Below are 17,862 nucleotides of genomic sequence, written 5' to 3'. Positions count from 1 at the left end.
GCATAGTGCGACCATGTACATTTTACCTGATACAGGCTTTGTACATTCAATACTACACAGTTACATTAAACTAGATAAAATTTGGTTTTTCACCAAAGTGAAAAATTATAAAAGTGATAGGTGTTTTAAGATTTTGACCAATACTGCATTTATATGTATCAAATTCTAAAATTGCATGTGCAACTAAGAGATGTCGCTTTCGTGTAAACTCCACATTTCTGGCATTTATTGTATCTATTCAGTGAATATCTGATATTAATTCCATCACTTTTGCATCCCTAAAGCACAGAATACATTCCGAATTTAAAATATCGGTAACGTATCTGTTCATCACATATCTGGTTTCAACATCTAAATTCTTCTTACTTTCCATTTCATTTACTTAAGAATTTCATGTTTCTCCAGTTTCTGTAAGGAAAAATAAAAAAAAATCGATTTGCTGACTGTGAACTCATGCATACTGCAATCATTCAGTAATGTACATGGATTTTGTTATCGTAACATACTGTTTATCAAATTTAAAATCATATTGTAAATGCTGTCTGTTATGGCAATAGTAATACTTTACTTTTTAAGTTCAATAGACTTATATCTTTCAAATTTCTTATACAGATAAGATTTTCACATTGGTTTCACTTCCTAGTGATTTAACAAATGAAGGTAACGTATCTGATTAATGCTTTGGCGCCAATACATATTTGAATGCACGGACAATTAAACATTATATACCAATAAATGCAGTGTATTTTAACCAACGCTCAAGTCTTAAAAAGTGAAAATAGTTGAAAATATCACAATCCAGTATTGCAGTGACTGAAAAATAATAATTACTTGCTAAACTTTACCACTTATGGCATATTGATTTTACTATTTTCAGCACAATTATGCTTATCAGATCGGTAATTATGTAATGCAATGGGTATTTTATTATCAATCTTGGTAAGTCATGCATTAAGACAGTTTAGAAATAATACCAAAATATTCGTAATACAATGTATAAGTTACAACGTAAAAATTTAGTCAAAATTGTTGAGCAACAAAACAAGAATATTTCACACTCTTATGTAGAATCAATTTACATGTGTATAAATGCACAAAGCCTCCCTAATTAGCTACATAATGCCAAGCATAGGTCCACAATGATGTAAAATAGGAACTAGCTTACAGAAAAAAAGAATGGAAAAAAACAACATTTTTTTTTCTTTCAACCATTATGTTACAAGCCCGAAAGTGCTGCTGGATTACCTATTTAGTACTTTTATACCTTTAATAAATTGCAACACTTAAACACTAAAACATTATTATATACACCATTTACTTGATTTATTGGACACAATGTAACCATGACACAATGTGACCATTCAGACATGAATCCCTGGAACATTGTAGAAAACACGTAGAAGTTGCATGTGAAGCAAAATACACGATTGCGGTGCATTTCGGTCGTTTTCTACCAACAACAAACCTATTAAAATGCATTAAATGTGTTGGGGTTTTTTTTAATTTTGGACTCAATGTGACCAAACTATTTCAAGAGAAAAATCACCGCTTCGAAAATCTCTGCAGGGTAAATGGAAAAAAGGGCAACACTCACATAGCAAAATAACATCGTTGGAACCGGAAAGTTGTTGGCTGGGACATGATCGGTAAAATATATTCAAATACGATGAAAAAAAATGCAGAAAAAAATACAAAAAAAAAACATCTTCAAGTCCATAGGGGAGCCATTAATGTGGACACAATGTAATCATAAACAAAAGTCACGTGATCACCCGTCCTGTGTAGTGTCCTATCAGAAACAGCTGTACATATATCTGAGTCACTGTTTACGAACTGAACGTTAAGGCCAGCAATAACTCTTTTACAGTTTCACAAACATGGACACTTTTAGTAAAGTCTGCATGGACGGTACTGAAATCCATGTCGATTACTTTGTATCCAAAATAAATATCAGGGACTTTATCACAGGGAACTGCTTTTATCAGTATTCTATTACTTGATCCCCTTTTCCTCCCTTCCACTATTGTTTGCAGTAGTTGTGTAAAATACTGCATTTTGCGTGCGACGCTTTCTCCGTCATCAAAATCAAATACCGTCACAAAATGCTCACACTTTTTCATGACAGATATGATCCCAGTAAGGATCGGGGTACCAGGGAGCTCGCTATCTATGTTCAGTGTTGTATGGAGTCCGATTTGGTTCATGATACTCAGCAATTGTCTCCCTTTATCTTCCTCATCGATATTACTCAGTATGAGCAGATCGTACTTTTCGTCGTCTGATCCATCATCAGGAGAGGAATGTGTTTCATCGCTGTTGTTTCTAGTCATTAGTTTAAATGAACTATGAATACGAGCCCGTGCTATCCCGTCATTCCCGTTTTTCAGAGCATCCATTCCTGCTTCGACGTAAACTTGCTGACACAATCTCTTACCTATCTTATCAAGTCCCTTCGGCAGCAAAATTACCATATCTAAAGCAAGTACTGCGTCATCGTATCTCTCTAGTATTAGGTACGTTTCGATTTTCTTGTGGAGTATTTCAATATTTTCATCCACACTGTGTGCAAATTTCTCTAATTCGTTGAGAACTTCGAGCGCATCTTTGTGTCTTTTCAATTTTTCATAGAGGAATAGAAGATCCTCATAGTTTGTTTGTGTGTCAGCTTCTCCGTGTAGTATCGATATCAATGTTGGAGCGGATTTCCAGCATTTCTTTAGACATGGAATATTTGCAACTATTTTGCAAGATATTTCGATCGAACTTTTCAAATACATCTTCATCTTATGTTCCAGTACTTGATACTGATCATTCTCAATACATTCACGCATCATATCACGGATACAAAGACCGGCTTGTTCATAAGCATTAGCAATCTCAACAAGTGAACAATTTCCTTCTTCGTTTTTTATCAAGTATTCAAATATTTCAAGAGCTTTTACAGGATTACCAAGCTGACGGCAGAAGAGACCCTTATCATACATTGCTCCGGTATTTAAGGATATTTCAACAGCTTGGTCAAAGTACCGCAGTATCTCATCAGCTGCCTCTTTATTTTCCTCATAATTGATTCGTTTCGCATTCAGTGGTGATTTTATAGGCTTTATTGATTGTCTTGTTCTGTTTGTCGCATACTGACCTTTTGATCTGAGTGGCTGATGCAATACATTTCCTACGGCTATATCAAGTTTCCGTCTTAGAGACGAGGCTAGATGATGATAAGCATAAGAACTGCCTTTTATTTTAACTGCTTTTGTGAGCATTCGTATGGAACGTTCAATTTGCCGAGCATACCTGAAGTATTTTCCACTTCTTTCAAGTACGTATACATCTTCGGGAAGTATATCTAAAGCGGTCGTAAAGTACTCTTCTTCTTGCTTTGGCAGATTTTGATTTTCCGTAAAAATCCTGGGTGTTTCACTTGGAAAAATGTCTTCTATGCCATATCTAATTTGACCTAAATCGACGTAAGATCTTGCACGGTATCTTTTTACCAATTCACTCGAGTCTGTCAGTCCAATAATGCGACAATACAGCTCTATTACGCGTCGGTAGCTTTCAGGCGAAAAGTCCAGTTCATTTTCGTCCACTGCGGTACTAAAGTTCAACTGTCTTTTCTGAGCAAGGGCGTACCCAAACAACCAAACGCAAATATAATCAACTGGTACTCTACTTGCTTCTTTCATTTCTACTCTTGTAAGTCTATCACATTCATCAATGACATCCTTATATGAAGATATAGCATTGTCAAATCTTTTAACACCCAAGCGTGAATAAGTAAACGCAACTTCTGCTTTTGCTACTAAAAGGATTAAGTTGTTCTGCTTCAGTTCTTCCAGTTTCTTGTCATATTCCGTAATATACTGGTCAAAGACGCATTCTTTGATGGAGAACCACGCTTTATTTGAGAGAGCAATCATGTTGTTTGGATCACTCTTCAATACTTTATCGTTATACAATTCAGCTTTCGCATTGTCTTTAAGAACAAAACACAAGAAAGAAATCAGATTCCATGCTCTGTGATATTGCATATCTGTATCATATTCTTCGGACTTCAGTTCAAGTTCTAACTTGTCGTTTATTTTCTTCACGCCTTCTTTACTCTTTGGAAGATTGTCTAAAACATCAAAACTTGAAGGATACTTCTTCAGCTTTGTCTGAAATCCATCCATTGTTCAATGTTTTACGACTTATGCGGCTTTTCCTCTGGAAAATATATTATAAAACTTTACCAATTGAAATCACTTCAGTTCTTTTACTTCAATATAATGTAAGCAATACAAAATTGTGGATGTAGTTCTATTAGGTGTTGGTCAGTCAACACGGTTGGCACATATTTGTACAGAATTATAGCTTTCTTAAAGGTTTTCGATCGGAATTTGATTCTTTGTGTGACAAATTCATAATACAATCTAATTAAAATGTCAATCTTTTCGTTCACGAATATCTGACGGTTGCTTTTGCACCATATTGGATTTCCGAAAACGGTATTTATAGTTCAGCCAATTAAATCGCTTGTTGTTAGAAGGCACACTTATGGTCAACATTTCACAAGTTTCAAGTTTATTTCTACATCAAGGCATATAAGGAGAATGGAGGCATGAAGGCATATATTTATAAAGACAATGCTAAGTGTACAAAACAACAATGTAGCATAATGTATATCTGAAAATAGAGCTATAAGTAGTATAGGCGTCGGTTTGGGGTCAAACAGACGGGCGCCATCTTGGATGACCTAGTTATTATAAATAGTAACTCATTTGCATATAAGAATTCATAATAAGTACGCATGTGCGGCGGCCATATTGGATTCTAATTTTAGAATGACGTACTTATGAGAAAAAGTTTTAGTTTAAGAATGAACTCACTCTGCTACTTATATCTCCCGGAAGTATACGGAGCTGCCTCGTATACCTATCTAGGGCGTGTTCGCGCACATTGAGGGTCAGGTGCTCAGCCCTAGACGGGGAGATAACATGAAAACAAAAACTATACATTAATAATGTTTAATTAATAATTATATAGATTTATCTATAACCTAAATGAATAGATACATTGTATGGTAAACAAAGAACTTAATAATAATAAGCAAAATATGTATCACATCTTTTAATTTAAAACATTAAGCCTGTTTTAAGATAACTACCTTAGAAGTAACGTTAAAGACACTGATTCTGGTATGCCTGGTATGTGGCCTATGGAGATGATAAGGTCTGCGTATTGGCGATAAGGGCCAATACACAAGTCAGGGCCATTGGTAGACTTGCTTCTGTTTGTCATAATAAGCTACTGTATAGCTACTGTGCAGTAAACAAATTGCAGGTGATATTTCTCACCTTCATAGCAAATCAGTTCTCACCTTTATAACGAGTTTAGAAAGCTTGATTGAATTAGGGCTAAATAAACAAAGATGATAGATACAACAGTGTTTTTATCATATTTTTAATAAAGTAAGTTTTTTAACAATTACATCTCATTATTGCTGTTTTTATTATCAAAAATATAAAAAATGCATTCAGGCACATAGCTTTTAGAAGTAATAAATTATTGTGTATTTTGAACAATGATATATCTTTATTGCTGGATTTTATTACACATAAAAGAAAGTTAACATTATTTATACAACACAAGAGGAATTAAGCATTTTTAATATATAATTAAAACATCCTTCTGTCTATATACCTTCTTTATCTATTAAAAATGCAACTGAACGCTTCTTTAATTTCTAATAAAATCCAGCAATTATCTTTTTTTTGTTTGTTTTTATTTTGTTACTTTTGATAAAAAGATCATAATCATTGAATAAACAAACTTGTAATTTCTCTTATTAAGTTTTGAATAATTATCTTATAGTGAGAAATGCTTTGCTATAAGAGTTATAATTTAATTGGCCAGGACATTACTCAACATGACTGAGCAATCAAATTAGTATCTTATCAATTAAAATAATTTTGTGTACATGCTGAAAAAAGACTAAAAAAACAACAGCATTTCAATTAATAAAATGCAAAACACAGGAAATAACCAATTTACCTGTAGGCAATAAAATTTATGATTCTCTGACAATAATTAGGCTACATGTCAAGTCTACAGGGGTTTTATGGACCCTTATCAGACTGGACCAGACAGGATCTTGTATATTGGGGATTAAAAAGTCTGGTATTTGGGGGGTGGTCACTTATATAGGAGATTTTCTTTGCCTTTAAATGAAAATAAAGTATTACATTTTTGTCGACGATGTTTGCTCCTTGGCGTCTACTGACCAAATAACTCCAATCATAAGCGTATTATCCCTAAATGCGCATGCTCGGACCTATTTTTACAATGCTCTAAGTTATATTAGATAAGGTCATGAGTGATCAAACGTGATCATGTCCGAATGTCTAGCGTGGTTGATTTAAGGCCGATACGACAATAGAATAACATGTCAAACTTAATCCCTTTAAAGTCGCCACAAAGTCTGGCGTATTATTTAGAGCCGATGCGTTAACATAGCCTATTAACTGTCAAAGTTAATCCCTTTAAAGTCGCCACACAATCAGCGTCTGTTGACTTATGACGGATACATTACAAGGCCTATTGATCTTCGAGTTAATCCGTGTATTGAGTACAGAAGGTAGGCGAATCATGTCTGGGTCACATATAGCCAAAAATGCCAACATTTTCAATGACCATCTAAGTTTAGAACCAGTAAGGTACTTTGAGAAGGTGCTAAAAATCACACAAAAACATCGTATTTTTGAGTGCATTCTGGGTATCTACAATCTTGAAAGCTAAGGGTAACTTACGTTCTACAAACTAGTGAGTAATGAAATAAATTCGGTCAATCATAGTGCCAGACTGGTCCTTTTTAACTATCAACATGATTCTTTACACAAATATTTATTGATGGTCATAAGAGAGCACTTCGGTCTAATGTGACCACAGACCTATGTCGCTCCCTTTGTATCAATACACGGATTAACTCGACAGATCAATAGCCTTTGTTAATGCATCCGTCATAAGTCAACAGACGCTAGATTGGTTTGGGATTTAAAGGATTAAGTTTGACATGTTTACTTATTGTCCGCTATCGCTTAATCAACAACGTAACATTCTGGCCATGATCACTTGAGCACTCAACTTACTAAATTAGCTTATGAAGTCAGTAAAAATAGTCGAACATCTGCATTTAGGGATATACCTTATGATTATTCATTTGGTCAGTAGACAAGGAGGAATAATCGTCGAAAAAATGTATAATTTATTTTCGTTATATTATCGTCTAACGTACTGTAGTCACCATACTGACCTCAAATCGCAATGTGCGATCCGCAACAACGCCCCTAGCTAATAGGTATACGAGTCAGCTCCGTATACTCCCGGGAGATGCAGTAGCAGAGTGAGTTCATTCTTAAACTAAAAAGTTTCTCATAAATACGTCATTCTAAAATTAGAATCCAAAATGGCCGCCGCGCATGTGCAGTGAATGCATTTCTTGTATGCAAATGATATACTATTTATAGTAACTAGGTCATCCAAGATGGCGCCCGTTTGTTTACAAGCAAAGAGGCGCCTATACTACTGCTATATGTCATGATAGTGTTTCTAGGAGTTACAGATGTACATCCAACTATGAGATAAGTGACTTTTATGGAGAATGAAATTCTTTAAAACCGAGACAAAATGGTCTTACAAAATAATGGTAGTTGAATAAATTTTGTCTTAATTTTGCAGTTCATAAGATCATCTAATTTGAATGAACTAGGATGGTTAAAATAATATTTTGGCATGGTCTTTTTTCTACTGACACTGAAAATGTCACATTCAAACAGATAGTGGAATTCTCCCCAAATTATTTTTTTTGTCACAAAGTGCACATTTTCTTCGTATCGTTCAATGTTATAATCTGTTCCTTTCTCAATAGGTAAAGAATGATTCATAGTTCTAAATTTGCAAAGAGTTTTAGCTAAATTATATGGCAAAATATCCAAATACTTTTCAAAACAATGTACTTTTTATACATATGATATACAAGGCATTTAGGAGAGTTGTCAAAAAAGTTATTCCAATTGTATACTAAGTGTTCTTGCATTCTAGTCTTAACCAGTGATTTGCAATTTCTCAAGTTTGCAACATTTTGGTTAATAAGATATTCAGACAAACCATGCTCATCAAGATTAGACTTAACAAAAGATATCCAATGAGAAGTAAGTATATTGCTGTTATGCAAATACAGAATATTTTTATACAATACTTTACAAATTTTATCATCTTTTAGCATTAAATAATTTGCTCCAATAACATAATACTCGAGATTTGGCCTGCAGGGTTATAGGCATAATACTTAACTCACCGTACACTTTTGGTGTGGATGGTTTCAAGTTCAAGATGAATTTACAAAATTTTAAATGAAACTGTTCATAAACCTTAAGATTTCCAACATCCCAGGGCTCACTTCTGTAGAACAAAATTGGTGCAAACATGGTTTCAAATAAATGTACCTGCACAGAGATAGTAAGATTGAGTTCACGGGATTTCGGAATAATCGAAAACATGTCACCTCTTGCCTGTTCCACAAGTTTTGCTCTGGCTTTAGAAAAATTACCATTATAATTAAAAAGTATACCAAGATACGAAAAATCCCCAACAACTTCCAGTCTTTTGTCATTAAAGAAAACGTCAGTAATGCGTTTCAATTTAGAATTACTAAAAACAACCAGTTTGATCTTATCCTCGTTAACTTGCAACCCCAATAATTTATAATAATCATGCATCCCGTTTAAAGCTCTCTGTCTCTCTGTAACTCTATATGAATTTCTGCTAATAAGGCTGCATCATCAGTATATAACAACAAAAACATCTTTATATAAACTTCCATATCATTATCGCTAAGGCTCTCAAAAGTAGCCATAAACATTGAAGCCAGACCCTCAAAATTCGTTGACATACACTGAGTTAGATCATTAAAAATATTGAAAACAAGATTGGCGATAAATTTTCACCTTGACGCACCTCAGTTTGGCTACTAAAAAAACTAGATAACACTTTTTTGACTCTGAGACAAGATTTGGCTTTGGTGTACATGTTATAAATAATTCTTATACATTTTCCATCAACGTCATTGATAACATCTTTTGCCAAAGATACATTCGATTCGCAGAAACAAACGCTTTCCAATAATAAGAAAAACACAGTACATCTTTCTTTCAAACCCTATATAAAAATCAATCAGCAGTTTTAGAGAGAATATGTGATCAACAGTACCATATTTTTTTGGAAAGCACGTCTGTTTTTCAATAAGTAAATTGTAATCTTCTAGTAAGTAACTATGAAGTCTTTCATTCAAAATATTTGTGAACAATTTGCCAAAACAGTTTAGAATAGTAATGCCTCTGTAATTGTTGAGATCATGATGTCACCTTTATTTTTATAAATTGACAAAATAACTCCACGACTCCAAACTTCAGAATAATTCCGGAATCCAAGAAAATGTTTAACAACTGACATACAAGAGATAAAAATTTCTCGTTTTTCACATATTTTAAGCACTCGTTCAGTACATTGTCAAACACAGAAGGACGTTTGTTATTTTTCAAGCGTTTAACTATCTTTTTTGATTTCATCGACAGTTATAGCGAGAATCGAGCTTTACGGTAACGCAAGTATACTTTCACACTTGGTGATGGATTTGAAGGTTAAAGGTCAGTAATTCAAATCCTTCTTTGTTTCATATAAAAAACGACAACTTCAGGTCGTCTTCACGTATCTTTAGAGAACATCACTTTTTCCTACACCTATTTTTCATAAAAGTTTTATAAAAAAAAAAAAAAAAAAAAAAAAAAAAAAAAAAAAAAAAAAAAAAAAAAAAAAAAAAAAAAAAAAAAAAAAAAAAAAAAAAAAAAAAAAAAAAAAAAAAAAAAAAAAAAAAAAAAAAAAAAAAAAAAAAAAAAAAAAAAAAAAAAAAAAAAAAAAAAAAAAAAAAAAAAAAAAAAAAAAAAAAAAAAAAAAAAAAAAAAAAAAAAAAAAAAAAAAAAAACGGTCACTTGTTCATTATTTCGTGGGATTTTCAAAGTTCAAATGAATTACTAAAATTTGAAAGGAAAGCATTTTGTCAACTTAGTTTCCAACATCCAGCTCACTTCTGTAGAACAAAATTGTGCAAACATGTTTATAATACCCACAGAAATAGTAGATGAGAATCAGGGATTTCGGAATAATCGAAAATGTCACCTCTTGCCTTTCCAAAGTTATTGTTCTGGCTTTAGAAAATTACTTTTAAAAGTATACCAATACAAAACCCCACACTTCCAGTCTTTTGTCATTAAGAACTCAGAATGCGTTTCAATTTAGTTATAAAACAACCAGTTTGATCTTATCCTCGTTAACTTGCAACCCTAATTTATAATCAAATCATGCATACCGATTTAAGCTCTCTGTCCTCTTACCTGAATTCGCTAAAAGGCTGATCACAGTAATACACAAAATACTCAGTTTATATAAACTTCCATATCATTATCGTAGAGCTCTCAAAAGTAGCCATAAACATTGAAGCCACCCTCAAATTCGTTGACATACATGAGTAGATCTTTAAAAATATTGAAAACAAGATGGCGATATTTTACTTGACGCACCTCAGTTTGGTACTAAAAAAACTAGATAACTTTTTTGACTCTGAGACAGATTTGCTTGGGTACATGTTAAAATAATCTTTACATTTCTCATCAACGTCATGAACATCTTGCCAAAGATACATTCGTTGCAAAAACGCTTTCAATGTAGAAAACACAGTACATCTTTTTCAACCCTATATAAAAATCAATCAGCAGTTTAGAGAAATAGTGATCAACAGTACAATTTTTTGGAAAGCACGTCTGTTTTTCAATAAGTAAATTGTAATCTTCTAGTAATATATGAAGTCTCATTCAAATATTTGTGAAAAATTTGCCAAAACGTTTAGAATAGTAATGCTCTGTATTGTTGAGATCATATGTCACTTTATTTTATAAATTGACAAAATACTCCACGACTCAACTTCAGACTAATTCGATCAAGAAATGTTTACACTGAATACAAGAGATTAAAATTCTCGTTTTTCACATTTTTAAGCATCGTTCAGTACATGTCAAACACAGAACGTGTTATTTTTCAAGCCTAACTATCATTTTTCGATTATCGAGATTTAGCGAGAATCGAGCTTTACAGTAAAGCGCAGCTACCTTTCACACTTGGGTATGATTTGAAGTAAAGGTCAGTAATTAGTATCCTTTTTGTAAAAAACGAACTTCAGGTCGTCTTGTATTTAGAGACATCATTTTTTCCACACCTATTTTAAAAATTCTTCACAATTAACGAAAAAATGAAAAGAAATAGAGTTTATGTAGTTCCTTTTAAATGCAGTCAGTTGTGTCTGCTACCAAAAATGGCATTTTGCTCTCGCCGCGCAATAACACCTACTCCGGCGATCTGCAACACTGCATGGTGTATGAACAAAAGTCTCTTTCATGCACAATTTTCATTAGTTTTAGTGAAAAATGTGATTAGCACTCTTTACACGAATTTGCGCAAAAATGGAAAATTAGGATCTATTTATCTGGACTTCTTTCGATACACCACGAAGCACATTTCGACCGAATTATGACCTCCCTATAAGAAATGCTTCTTGTCAAATTTCACACCATTTTCATCTCTGTTTTCAAGAAAGATGTAATACCAAACCTACTGCCAAGTTTCATTGTGAAATTTCGAGATTTAAGAGAAATATAGACATTTAATAGAAGCCACCCCCTACCCATTTACTGGGCTAAAATTTGGCCCTATGGTCCTTTTATTGTATATTTTGGTAAAAGTGTCACTTGTTTGCATTATTTTTCAGTGGGATTCTGAAATATCATTCATTCCGTCATGAATAAGACCTGGAAGGATGCATTTTGTGCATTTTCTGACATTGTAGAGACAAAATATTGGCTTTTTAATCCCAGAAATCACTGCTGAAATAGGCGCATCTACGCAAAATATGGTCAAAATTCAAAATTTTTCAAATTTCATTATTATTTTGCATTGGAAACACTCTTTTATATCATATACAACCGATTGATGACTTTTAAGACTAATTTCGATGTGTTTCGAGAAAAGTCTTATTTCAGCTCTTATAAGAAATGCTTCTTATCAAATTTCACACCATTTTCATCTCTGTTTTCAAGAAAGATGTAATACCAAACATACTGCCAAGTTTCATTGTGAAATTTCGAGATTTAGGAGAAATATAGACATTTAATAGAAGCCACCCCCTACCCATTTACTGGGCTAAAATTTGGCCCTATGGTCCTTTTATTGTATATTTTGGTAAAAGTGTCACTTGTTTGCATTATTTTTCAGTGGGATTCTGAAATATCATTCATTCCGTCATGAATAAGACCTGGAAGGATGCATTTTGTGCATTTTCTGACATTGTAGAGACAAAATATTGGCCTTGTAATCCCAGAAATCACTGCTGAAATAGGCGCATCTACGAAAAATATGGTCAAAATTCAAAATTTTTCAAATTTCATTATTATTTTGCATTGGAAACACTCTTTTATATCATATACAACCGATTGATGACTTTTAAGACTAATTTCGATGTGTTTCGAGAAAAGTCTTATTTCAGCTCTTATAGGTTAAAGGTCAGTAATTCAAATCCTTCTTTGTTTCATATAAAAAACGACAACTTCAGGTCGTCTTCACGTATCTTTAGAGAACATCACTTTTTCCTACACCTATTTTTCATAAAAGTTCTATCACAAATTAACGAAAAAATGAAAAGAAAATAGGGGGTTATGTAGTTCCTAGTGAAATGCCAGTCAGTTGTGGTATGCTACCCTAAAAATGGCGCATATTTGCTCTCGTCCGCGCAATAAACACCTACTTCCGGTTTCGATCTGCAACACTTGCCATGTGGGGTGTATGAACAAGAAAACCGTCTCATTTCATGCACAATGTATTCTAGTAGTGAAAAATGGTGATTAAAGCACTCGTTCTACACGAATTTGCGCAAAAAAAATGGGAAAATTAGGATCTATTTATTATGGACTTCTTTCGACTACACCACGGAAGCACATTTTCGACCGAATTACTGACCTTATCCCTTGAAAAGTTTCGTCGGAAGTTGTTAAGAAGCGCACCCTAGCGGACAGGTGCTTACAGGAAATACTTCTCTCCGCTGTGAATACAGAACTTCATTCGATTGCTGAAAATTATTCATCGCTCAAAAATAATGCAAGAAAGATTTCCAGTTATTTGAAAAAATATTTTATTTTCATTTAAAAGATCAAGCATCGGCCAGAAAATGGATAAATTCATTAATATCATAACAGGAAGCAAATATGACTCACTACACATGTTCCCATAATTGCAAGTATGATATACGCTTACAGGTATGATGACTAATTAGACTCTAATTTCAAGTGAATAGGTCTAGGTAAAGGTAATTACCTGCCCTTCGTTACCCAACTAAAGGAAGTGATCGAGAAAAAAAGAGGCCCTCATTTCATGATGGATTTGATTGTAAATATTCTGAGTTCTAAATCCAATTTTCATGATCTATTAAATAATAAGGAAAAAAAACTGAAATATTTCTTGTGCAATGACTTCTCGATTGACAAAAATACTGACTGTTCACTTGAAAAATGCATACAGTATTCATTCAAGATTAAGAAAATAGCAGCACATCACTTAAAGTGATTTTTGTTTTTAGATAGATTTCAAGGGTTTCATTTGCTTCAGACATTTGTCAAACCTGCATTGATATATTGTATGTAACCTCTATCGGAAATAGACTTTGGCCTGAATTCTAATTCTTTTGAGTTGTAAATAGTTTCTTTTTTTACATATAAATGATGCATATATTTTTAGCTAAACCTGATTTCTTTGAGCTCGCTTTGAGGCTTTGCCTTATGTCATATTAGTGAGCTCGAAGAGCAACTGCTCGAGAATCGAGCTTTACGGTTATGCAATTATACTTTCACACTTGGTGATGGATTTTAAAAGTTTCATATAAGAATTTAACCAAAAACTGCTGCTTTGTAAAAGGGGCATAATTTTGGAAAAATGCAAAGTAGAGTTATGAATCTTTGCACTGCATGTCATAACATGACAGTGAACAAGTGTGTGAAGTTTGTTTCAATCCATTCCCATTAGTGGGTACTGAGATACCAGCTTACATATAAGAATTTAACCAAAAACTGCTACGTTAAAAAGGGGCATAATTTTGAAGAAAAAAAATGCAAACTAGAGTTATGAACCTTTGCACTGCATGGCATAACATAACAGTGAACAAGTGTGTGAAGTTTCAATACTTTCCCATTAGTGGATACTGAGATACCAGCTTACATACAAAAACTTAACCAAAAACTGCTAAGTCGAAAAGGGGGAATAATTTTGAAAAAAAAAGCAAAGTAGAGTTATGGTACCTGCATAGTGCATGTCAGATCATGACAGTGAACAAGTGGGTGAAGTTTCAATCCATTCCAATTAGTGGATACTGCGATATCAGCTTATATACAAAAACTTAACGAAAAACCGCTAAGTCGAAAAAGGGACATAATTTTGAAAAAATGCAAAGTAGAGTTATGGGACCTGCACAGTGCATGTCAGGTCATGACAGTGAACAAGTGTGTGAGGTTTCAATCTACCCCATTAGTGGGTACTGAGATACCAGCTTACATACAAAACCTTAACCAAAAATTTCTAAGTCGAGAAAGGGGCATAATTTTATAAAAAGGCAGAACAGAGTTATGGAACCTGTGCTGTGTAAGTCAGTTTATTACAGTGAATAAGTGTGTGAAGTTTCAATCCATTCCCATTAATAGTTACTGAGATATCAGCTTACATAAAAAACAAAACAAATCGGGACGCGGACGCACGAGTGTGTCAAATAGCTTTACTATTCTTTGAATAGTCGAGCTGAAAACCGCTTACACCCCCACCCCCACCCTTCAAAAGCACTTTTAACAATATTACTTTCATGTTTCTAAAACAAACTTGTTTAGTATAAAAACTGCCAAAAAAACACAAACAAACTTCCGTTAAATCAAATAATATTATAGTGTCTATTGTAAGTGTAAACGTTATTTCTGTAGCAAAATATAACATTTACGCTGTTTCCAGTTTCTACCATATTATCAGTTATACCAAAATTTCCCGCGTTTCATGTTATCCTGGGAGGATTATAATAATTTTTATAGTCTAGCGAAAAGTTCGCCAGCCTAAAGTTACCCACTAAAATTGCCAACAAGTAATTGGTACCAAGAGTGGAAACATTGAAATCGTTCCAGACAGATAACGATTTAATTTATACATGTCTAGATGAAGTTCGTCATTCGTCTACCAAATTAGTAAATTATATTAAATTGGTAAATTATGTGCACGTTGCCTTAAACAGTGAATCTGACATTTTTTTTTTATAAAACATTCATCTACATTTCTAATATAATGCTACTTCGTCGCAAGTCTTGAAAATACCTGTTCAAATTCGAAATATAACATCAACACTATGTCCAAAGTCCTAAAATATCCATTATGAACGAATCTAAACATATAAAATTGTTTAAGTTGTTCGTGTAATTAGCTCGCTCTAGTTGAAATGTTCATATCTTTTCCTCAACATAATAGCAGTAAATGACTTGAGCATTTTCCTGCTTGGAAACGAGATAACAGCATTGATTTATCAAAATTAAACTATTATCTATGTGTTAAATATAACAAAACATATTGACAACCCGTAGTTTTATGGTTGATAAAGTCCTTAGTAATTGGCAATAATTTAATATATAAAGGAAGTACATATCAGTAAACATAATGAATATGTATTTGAAAAGCCCTTACCTGATTATGTTTGATAATTACTTACAAACGGTCAAACCTGTATAAAGCAGTCAGCCAAGGATCGCACACAATCTGGCTGGTTAATGCAGGTGACTGCTTAAGACAAGTTGAAAATTGAACAAAAACACAATTTGGGAAGTCAGTTGACTGGCTGCTTAATTAAGGCATGTGGCAGCTTAATACAGGTGACCACTGAGGCAGGTCCAGTTGTAATTGTCTTATATATATCTCTGCTGACGTTTGTTTCCAACACTTACGGCAGAGGACCCGTAATAACAATCGGCAACTTCTGTACATTTTTGTATTACATAAATTATCGAATGCCAAAATCGAATGAATACAGAAAATGTGTAATCGAACGAAAAATGCCGGTTGTGTTACGGTCGCGTTAAAAAAACACAATCCCTGGCAAATTCGTCAGGGAGTCGACTCTTTGGCTCAGTTGTTAGATAATTGGACATCCATCCGTGCGACCCGAGTTCGAATCCCGCCTCGGGCACTTGGGATTTTTCATCATAAGAAGTTCTATCATCTTCAATTTCTGTTACGCTCTTAAATGCGTAAGATGGGGGCTCGTCCGGGATTCAGACTTTATCTAGTGCCTAAAATGTCAACATCATTCCTTTGAAGAGAGGAAGTGTTACGATCGCTTACATATAGCCTCGCGTTTTAAAAAAGGATTCTCTGACAACTGCGTCAGGCTCTTTGACTCAGTGGTTACAGCATTGGACTTCCACCCTAGCGATCTGGGTTGGAATCCCGCCTCGGGCACTTGGGAGTTTTCATCATAAAAAAAATCTATCTTCTTCAATTCTGTTATGCTCTAAAATGCGTAAGAATTGTCATAACCTGTCCTCCTCTTTAAGTTTTGTTTGATTCTTCCACATGCAAGACTTCCCTACATGTACTTGTATCCAAACAGTGTTACTGCCTTAGATCAAGAACACAGCAAGATTTCTAGCTTTCCCAAATCAAACCGCTACATGACTGAGTGTATGGATATGTAGATGATTAGCATTTACACAAAAATTACAAAGACAAAGTTAAACACTGAAAACAAGAACAAATCAAACAAATAAAGAAAGGAAAAAGGTGGGGAACGCCACGGAACGGTAAGTGACCAAAACACTAATAAAGAATATTAACCGGTTAATACTGTAGAAACCTATTCTCATATTCCCACTGCTTACAAAAGCCACAAAGAACAATGAAAAACAAGTTACCCCCACTATGATATGTAAAACACAGAATTCCGTGTGTATGAACAGAAAATATATGGGCATTTATGCAATGGTTTTGCAGAGAAAAACTAGATAAACGCCATTTAGTGCCGACGAAACAGCCCAGAAGACAAACATCAAGGCGGAAGAATCCCAGTGAAACAGAATTGCCTTAATTGAGTGATAGACACAATCAACTAAAGCTTGCATCAACTGAAAAAAAGGGGTGTATGCAAAACGCGCGAGTCAGGTAGTAACATTTCTTATTATAACCCAATTTTACTGAAAACCATTGAGAAACTGCCATGACCAAGAATCTTATGGAATTTGTGAATAGGTTAGCCTTAATATCACTCATGATTATATTACCTTTCATTCTTCTTGTGGCGTCCTTTGTCTAGTGGTTAAGTTACGGTATTTTCTAAAAGATAAAAAGAATGCAAAAAGAGATACTTTTCTTACGAAATTAGAAAGAAGTGTCAGAACCTTTTGAAAGGCTATATGGGGATAATATAGACTAGGAATTTTGCTAACATTATTATACCATAAGTAAATGTATTGCTATTTGCTGTATTGTTTCTCAGCTATCGTTTTATCCCAAACACTAATCCAGTTCAAAACTTTTATAGGTCTTATTTTTATTTTTTCAATGCTCAAAATTTCTGATGTAAATTGTTTTGACTTTTATTGTCAGACTGAATATTTGATACTAGTATATCTATATATTTCAGTGGTACAATATTGCTGCGTTGCAGTTGCGTTCTGCATTAATGTAGTTCCAGTTCAACCTTTGTTCAAA

At 33.7% G+C, this 17,862-nt stretch overlaps 1 protein-coding gene across 1 annotated transcript; it reads right to left on the bottom strand.

Moving 5' to 3' along the window:
* Positions 1 to 1,353: 1,353 nt before the first annotated feature.
* Positions 1,354 to 4,191, bottom strand: LOC123559160 (uncharacterized). The gene has a single exon (XM_045350978.2). The coding sequence runs from the start codon at positions 4,170 to 4,172 to the stop codon at positions 1,827 to 1,829; it is 2,346 nt and encodes a 781-aa protein (XP_045206913.2). The 5' UTR covers positions 4,173 to 4,191; the 3' UTR covers positions 1,354 to 1,826.
* Positions 4,192 to 17,862: the final 13,671 nt, after the last annotated feature.

The sequence above is a fragment of the Mercenaria mercenaria genome, chromosome 5 (assembly GCF_021730395.1).
Source record: "Mercenaria mercenaria strain notata chromosome 5, MADL_Memer_1, whole genome shotgun sequence".
NCBI classification, from domain to species: Eukaryota; Metazoa; Mollusca; class Bivalvia; order Venerida; family Veneridae; genus Mercenaria; species Mercenaria mercenaria.
Note: the sequence above shows the minus strand (reverse complement) of the source record. Positions and strands in the feature narration are given on the sequence as shown.

Bases quoted from the DNA above. Each gene is read 5' to 3' on its own strand.
- LOC123559160 (XM_045350978.2), bottom strand. From the start codon at position 4,172: ATGGATGGATTTCAGACAAAGCTGAAGAAGTATCCTTCAAGTTTTGAT.